The sequence below is a fragment of the Mus pahari genome, chromosome 5, assembly GCF_900095145.1.
Source record: "Mus pahari chromosome 5, PAHARI_EIJ_v1.1, whole genome shotgun sequence".
NCBI lineage: Eukaryota > Metazoa > Chordata > Mammalia > Rodentia > Muridae > Mus > Mus pahari.
The window spans coordinates 126,842,994-126,851,374 of NC_034594.1; the positions used below are offsets into that span (position 1 = coordinate 126,842,994).

Sequence of the window (8,381 nt, forward strand, 5' to 3'; positions counted from 1 at the left end):
TGATTCTTGATTTTACAGCACAAGCCATTGCTGTTCTGTTCAGGATTTTTTTTCCCCTGTGCCCATATCTTCAAGGCTTTTACTATCTTCTATTTTTCTAAAAACAAAATTGTCTTAGGGTTTTATTGCTGTGAAAAGACACCATGAACCATGGACTCTCTTATAAAGGCAAACACTTAATTGGGGCTGGCTTACAGGTTCAGAGGTTCAGTCCATTATCATCAAGGTGGATGCAGACATAGTGCTGGAGAAGGAGCTGAGAGTTCTACATCGGATAGGCATGCAGCAGAAAATAAATGAAATGTACTTCCTCCAACAAGGCCTCTACTACTTCAACAAGGCCACACCTTCTAATAATGCCACTCCCTATGTGCCTATTGGGGGTCTTTTTCTTTCAAACTACTACTACTACAAAAAAAATCTTTGTTCTTTTCTATTCTTTATTTTCTTAATTGCTTTGGCAAAGACTTCTACTATGCTGAATAGGAATGATAGGAGTGAGGAATCTCCTATTCTGCTATCGTGGTATTGAACCATCCTTGCCTTCTATGATTAATTTCTCTTTGCTCATGGTGCATAATCCTTCTACTATGCTGCTAAATTCAGGTGGCTAATATCTTATTGCAGATTTTTGTGTCAATATTGATAAAGGTCATTGGGCTTTTTTTTCCTAACAGTTTTGTCTGCCTTCGGTATCGGATAATGCTCTCCTCATAGAATGAATTTTGCAGTAATCCTGTTGTTAAATACTTGGAAAAGTTTAGGAAGGACCAAGATTACTTCCTTGGGTGTTTCATAGCTTCTGAGATCATGTGCACTCGGGGTAGTATGGGCTTAGGTGGTCTGCTTCTGTAGATTTTTGCTTCAAATATTTGGATGGTCTCTGAGAGAAAGGTAAACATTTGTAGTTATTATACCTTCTTGATATTTTGGCTTTTATGTTGCTATAGAATGTCTTTGTGTGTCTCTTCTTTTTTATTTAAATTCTGTTTTGTGGGATTTTATTGTAGCTACTCCCACTCTCTGTTAGTTACTATTTGTATGTAGTATTTTTCTATACACTCACTTTTCTTTCTCTAGAAACCTTGTAAACTTGTTGTAATGTGTGAACATATGTGAACTGACTGGCTTTGCGTCAACCTGACACAATCTTGAGGAAGGAGCCTCAGTTGAGATGTCTCCATGAGATCCAGCTATCTCTAAGGCATTATCTCAATTAGTGATCAATGGGGAAGGGTCCAGCATACTGTGGGTGGTGCCTTCCCTAGGCTGGTGGTCCTGAGAAAGCAGGCTGATGTCTTAATGAGATTCAGCTATCTCTAAGGCATTATCTCAATTAATGATCAATGGGGAAGGGTCCAGCATACTGTGGGTGGTGCCTTCCCTAGGCTGGTGGTCCTGAGAAAGCAGGCTGAGCAACCTATGGGGAACAAGCCAGTAAGCAGCACCCCTCCATGGTCTCTGCATCAGCTCCTGCCTTCAGGTTCCTGCCCTGTATGAGTTCCTGTCTTGACTTCCCTGAGTGATAAACAGCAATGTGGAAGTGTAAGCTGAATAAATCCTTTCCTCCCCAACATGCATTTTGGTCATGGTGTTTCATTGCAACAATAGAAACCTCAACTAAGAGAATATGTGAATTCATACAGTATATAAAACAGTTAGAAAACTCTTTTTTTTTTTTTTTTCCGAGACAGGGTTTCTCTGTGTAGCCCTGGCTTTCCTGGAACTCACTCTGTAGACCAGGCTGGCCTCGAACTCAGAAATCTGTCTGCCTCTGCCTAGCAAGTGCTGGGATTAAAGGCATGCACCACCACACCCGGCTTTAGCAAAATCTTAAGTATGACTATATCTATATATACAACACACACACAAACACACACACACACACATAATTGTTATCTATAAGAATATGCTATGAAGAGACTATGATCCAATAGTAGAAAATGATAAAGCTTACTATAATATCATTTGATCTATAGAGACAAAGAATATGTATGTATATGGTAATTGCCTCTCACAAGACCCAATCAAATACCCTTTAATCACAAGTACTTATAAGCTGTATAAAATAAAGTCTCTCAGGGTGTTTGACATTTCAATTTCACTTGTGGAACTGCCTGATCTCAATATTTATTTTCAAAATGAAATCAGACTGCATAGTCCAGGGATGTACCTTAAAAATGAGTGACTAACACATTAAAAGTTGTTATAACATTTATTGCAAGATATATTATTTTTAGATTCTACACAAATTATTTTGCATAATATGCTCTCTGTATTGCTTATGTTGATGCTATTCTACTGCAGAAGGATTTTCTTCAAATCTATGAAGTTAGAACCACAGACATGCTTCTTTTTCACATTTACACAGTTCTGATTCTGTGTGTATATATGAGCTTATGTATGTATGTATGTATATATGAGCCTAAAGACTGCTACATCTCGGGCTGGAGAGATGGCTCAGCGGTTAAGAACACTGACTGTTCTTCCAGAGGTCCTGAGTTCAAATCCCAGCAACCACATGGTGGTTCCCAACCATCTGTAATGAGATCTGATGCCCTCTTCAGATGTGTGTCTGAAGACAGCTACAGTATACTTACATAAAATAAATAAGTCTTTAAAAAAAAAAAAAGACTGCTACATCTCAATCCCTTACCATAGCATCCTCTTTCCTATTTGTATTAGAACTGAGTTCACTAAATGCTCTATTAGTGAGTTTCCTTCATTATGCATCATCACACTTGCTATAAATATGTTGTGATCACAGGTCCAACTTACATTGTATATTTAGGCATTCCCTTCGTTATGACTTTTTACATGTTTTCAAAGGGAACCAGAAGAAGAGAAGGCTTTCACATACTGTTCAGATCCATATGATTTATCTCTGATGCGCTATACTCATGTGTTCAGCTTACCCCAAGGACAGAGGCTTTCCCACATGTGTTCCACCCTGAGGTTTTTCTCCACTATGAAACCTTTCATGGACTTGAAGAGGAAGAGTGATAGTGAAGGCTTTCCCACATTCCTTAACACTCAAGAGTTTCCCAACACTGAATCACTATGGCACTGAAGAAAATTGGAAACGATGAATGTTTTCCTACATTGTTTATATATAAGGATTTTCACCATTGTGAATCTTTTTGTGTCATCTAAGGGAACTGTGATAAATGAAGGCTTGCCCACAATGATTCAGTACACAACATCTCTCTCCTCTGTGAATCTTTTCATGGTATCAAAAGGAACTGTGATTTGTTACCATAATGCTTACACACATGGGGTGTTTGAATTCAGTGTGAATCCTTCTGTGGCACTGTCCTAGTCACTGTTCTATTGCTGTGAAGAGACACCATGATCCAAGACAACTCTTATAAAAGAAAGCATTTAATTGGGAGCTTGCTTACAGTTTAATAACCATTGTCATGAAGGGAAGCATTGGTGGCACAAAGCAGGCGCTGGAGCAGTAGTCAAGAGCCTGGTGTGGGCTTACACTCAGTGACACACCTCCTCCAACAAGGGCACACCCACTCCACACCTCCTGATCCTTCCAAACAGTTCAACTGGGGATCAAGCATGGGAATACATGGGCCTATGGAGGCTAATCTCATTCAAACCACCACAGATATGGATGGAAGATTAAGTGTGCTTGCCAAAGCCTTTGCCACATTGCTTACAAATGCAGGGGCTTCCTCTGTTGTGGATCTTTTGATCAGTGAAGTAAATAGGAGCCAGGGAAGGCTTTGCCACATCGCTTGTGTTCATGGGCTTTCTCTTCACCATGGCCTTTTTCTTGGTGTCAGAAGGAAATGGAACAAGTGGAACTGCTACCCTACATAGCTCACACTCACAGGGCTTCTCTCCAATGATTGTTTTCAAAGTACCAAAGGGGAAAAGGATTAGTGAAGGCTTTCTCACATTTCTTACATATGTAAAGTTTTTTTTTTTTTCACTGCAACTTCTTATAGGACTGAAAAGTGAAAGTGATCCTGCACAGGCAAAGACAACATATATAAAAACACACATACATATGTGCATGTGCTATATATACACATATATAATATATATACATATATGTGTGTATGTATATGAGTATATGCTATATACACACATATATTATATATGTATGTGTATATATATATATTATATGTGTGTGTGTGTGTGTGTGTGTGTGTGTGAGTGTGTCTGTGTGTGCTCCTACTCTGTTCTGTGTTACATGGCTCATGCACAGTAGGTTTCTCCCTAGCATGATTCCTTTGATGACTTTGAACACAACTCTGTATCTTGAAGGGGTTTCCACACTGTTTGCATCTATAGTTTGTTTGTTTTTGTTTTTCTCCAGTATGTCTCTTCACACGCCTCAGGAATTTCTGGGGAGAACTGAGGGCATTTCCACATTCCTTACATTCGTAGCTCCTCTCCATGTTCAGGATACTCATCTGCTTTGTGTCCACTCTCAACTGTGATGTGAGCCCTTAGGAACAAATGCACACTGAGCACACCTCCGAGTGCCTTCCCTTTCCGTGGTTTCACTCCATAAGGAGTGTTTTCTTTTTTACGTTCACAAGAGGATCTAGAACACACCTGTATTTTTCTCCCCATTGACTCTATATTGTGTTCACATAATCTCTTCTCCATTATTTGATGTCTTAATTTCTCTTGAATTATTACACTCATCTTTGGTATTCTGGTCTTCCTGCAATTTTTTTTTTCAATAGCATCCAGGATTCTAAAGACTTCCTGTATCACATCCCAGTGGGGCTCCTTTTGAGAGTTCTCCAGGAAAGTTCATTCCTCCAGAGTAGCATTCAGTTCAGAATCACATTTTTAAAGTCACAGACGCTGTTTCTGCTTCCAGGTCCAGAGTTGTCCTCACAACTGCTCCTGAGATCAGTATCCAAGAAACAGTAAAGAGCTAGCTGCCTGGAGCCTCTGTCAATACCCAGGATCGTGTCCTAAACGTGGTGGCACTAGAAAGGCTCCATCTATTCACTTTCAAACATGTGTACCTTTCAGTCATGTGCATCTGAAAGGATTATCATTACTACCAATGAAAGTTACATGTTGACAACTTCATACATGTATAGGCTGCACACTGGTTACTTTTACCTCCATCTGCTTTTACTTCCCTCTCATCCCTGCCTGCTCCTCCCTTCCCTGTAGATCTCTTTCTCGAGTTTCTACTTGTTCTGTCTTGTAAGCCCCTGAGTTGAACCAAGGCCATCTCTGTAACCACAAATTTACAGCTATCCATTGAAGCCTGGTGAATGCAGCAGAGGGCACACAATTAAAGACAATCTCCCCTGTTCCCATAACCTTGAAATATTTAATAGTTTAGTAGCAAGGGGTAAGGCCTCACAAGCCCTTCTTCCATCCATAATTGATTATTGCCAAGGTCAGTATCGTGCAGGTCTAGAGCAAGTAGCCAAGGCTGTTGAAACCATAATGGTAAGAGTTGTGCCATACCTGAAGGTGACATTTCCCAACCTGTCCCTCTATCCATAAGGTTTTACTTTCTTCCCTAAAAGGATTATCTTTTTTTTAAAAGATAAATTTTTATAATTTTTGATTATGTATGCGCATGTTTCTGTGTGTGGGTATATGCACATGAAGGCAGATCCCTATGGAGGCCAGTGATGTCACCTCTTAATACAACAGCTGTTGGGCTGTATCTGTATCATACCATAAAACTGATACGCATCGAGTCATTACACAGTATGGCTTCCCATAGTTCTCCACGGACTCTCAGATCTGTGCTCACCTCCTTCTGGGGACTTAACGAAACTGATGAGCTCCTGACTGAGGATGTAGTAGAAACACAAGTTTGTTTTGCAGAAGAATGGTAACCGGTATTTTTCCAACCAAGTCAATAATCCTTTGTACTTGGCAATCTAGAGTTCACACAAAATAAATGGAAAGATAAATGGAATTGAACCCTTAAGAAATATAGCCCAGAGCCAGGCGTGGTGGCACACGCCTTTAATCCCAGCACTCGGGAGGCAGAGGCAGGCGGATTTCTGAGTTCGAGGCCAGCCTGGTCTACAAAGTGAGTTCCAAGACAGTCAGGGCTACACAGAGAAACCCTGTCTCGAAAAAACCTAAAAAAAAAAGAAAAGAAAAGCGAAATATAGCCCAGGAAGGGACATCAAATTGGGCTCTATTTGCATATCTGGCTGGATGAAGAAATGTACTGATTAAAAGTTGTGCCCTATGGGGAGTGGAGACTTGAGCTGAGGTCCTCAAAGACGAAAGTTGTTCAGTTTGAAATGAAACACACACACACACACACACACACACACACACACACACACACACACACACAACTAAATAACCAACGTATCCTCAGAAAGTTTTCCTCATTTCTAAGTGAATTTGTTTAAGAAAACAGCTGGGTTTTTTTGTTGTTTTTTTGTTTTTTTACCAAGAAGAAGAGGAGGAGGAAGAAAGATGAAGAGAAGAAGAAAAGAACGAAGAGGAAGAAGCAGCGGCAGGAGCAGAACTCGTGCTTGGTGACATCAGGTCCAACGCTACTAACTTGCTTCTTTTTCAAAGTCATTTCCCATAAGACCCCAGCCCATGTCAATTGTACATGTAAAAACCACACAAGGGAGCAGAGTGAAATGCTGCATACTGCTAATGTCAGCTCTTAGCAGGAGAATTGCGAGTGCTAGCCCAGCCCGAGTTACATAGCCAGTTCCTCTTTCAACTATGACAGATCCATATAGAAAAAACATACACATACCGCCATTTAGGAGAAGGGGGGAATCCTGAGAGATAATCCACCAGAGAAAGAAAAAAAATGAAGTTTGAGCTATAGTAGAGAAGCCAAATTTAATAATTGAAGTATGATGCTGTAGTAATATCTTTTACATATAAATCTTGGTGTGTGTGTGTGTGTGTGTGTGTTTCATTTCATTCCAGAACATAAACCATTAAGGCAGGTAGTGAAACCTGAAACTGCCCACTGTTAAGATTTATTTAATAAATTATTTCAACAAGATGGCTTCTCTTAGATCTCTAAAACTCAGAGAGAAACAAACTCTTGCTGGGAACAAGGCTCAGTGGGATCTCTCCAGTAACACATACCACTAGCACAGCACAGGAAGCCACCGGCAGATCTAATGTCTACGTAACGGAAAAGGAACAAAGAAAAGAATAAATTTATAAGGAAAAGGAAAAGAAATAAGGTGCCAAAGGTAAGAGGAGGTCACTCTTTGAGAAGAGAGGCGTCTAGCTTCAGTCTGCATCTGCAGTGCATGCAGATCTGATCTTAGCGTCGGCCCCAGCTTATTGCCAACCAGTTCTTAGATTCTTTCTTGCTTAGGTGTGTGATCCCAGACTTCTGAGCAGAGTGGTCCGAGCATCTACTACCTAACAACTATAGTAGACTTGAGAAGTTTCCTAACTGCTAACCAGTTTATAAAGGAAGAAATCAGCAGCAATTGTTTGCCTGGGGGGGGGGTAGGTAAAACTGTGGACCCCTTCTTACACCTTCTTCCATGACTACCCTCCAGTCATCTTCTTCCTCTCCATCTCTAAATTCTTCAGATAAACTCCCCTCATCCTTTCTTCTTCCCCAAGCCCTTTGCTGTTTAAGAATCTTACCAAGTCATAAGGTATTTCTGGCCACAAGCTCCATTGTGATTTCTCAACATTATAAAATGGTGTTTGACCAAAAACCTGTAAAGAAAAATGTGGTAATTTGAATTAGAATATCCTCCATGAGTCCCATCCCAGTTGATACATCTACTAAACAAGGCTCAGGGGACATTGTGGAAGAGGGGTTGGAAAGACTGCAAGAGCCAGAGGATCAGGGACTTTTCTGGGAGAATGTGTCTACTTGGAACATTAGAAAGCATATTTATAAAACCTCACCAACATGACGGCCTAAATGTGAGCTGCATGAAGGGAGGCAACAGTGGTCATGCCAAGCTGAACAGGGAAAAGTTCACGAGGCTTCAACCCACACAGAGAACTTCGGGCATCAGAGTGACCCTGGGAGTGAGAGAGGCAGACCTCCCTGGGGAAAGAGCACACACCATGGTTGTCCAGTGCCAAATGGTCAGCTCTGAAAATATCCATGCAAGTAGCATTGTGGACCAAACAGGTTATAGTTAGGAATATATGTGATATACACACACACATATGCAATAGCAATTAGTAAAAACAGAAGCTGTGACTTTGAAGGAGGGTGGGCAGAGGTATATGGAAGAGTTTGAAGGGAGGAAAGGGAGAAATGGTGCAATTAAAATAGGTGACATCCTCCATAGACTCAGGTGTTTGAATACTTGATCTCCAGTTGGTGGCACTGTTTGGGTAGGTTTAGATGGCGTGGCCTTGTTGAAGGGGTATGTCATTGGATGTGTGGGCTTTGAGGTTTCAAAGCC

The 8,381-nt window shown here is 40.7% G+C and overlaps 1 protein-coding gene across 2 annotated transcripts in view; it reads right to left on the reverse strand.

Annotated features, from left to right (window-relative positions):
- Rgsl1 (regulator of G protein signaling like 1) overlaps positions 1-8,381 on the reverse strand; it is a 64,270-nt gene that overhangs the window by 52,241 nt on the left and 3,648 nt on the right. For both annotated transcript variants that reach the window (XM_021199246.2, XM_029539224.1), the window contains exons 3-4: positions 7,600-7,674; positions 5,756-5,885 (exon numbers count right to left, since the gene is read on the reverse strand). In XM_021199246.2, the coding sequence (XP_021054905.1) occupies positions 5,756-5,885; positions 7,600-7,674 (205 nt within the window). The remainder of the gene's footprint in view (positions 1-5,755; positions 5,886-7,599; positions 7,675-8,381) is intronic.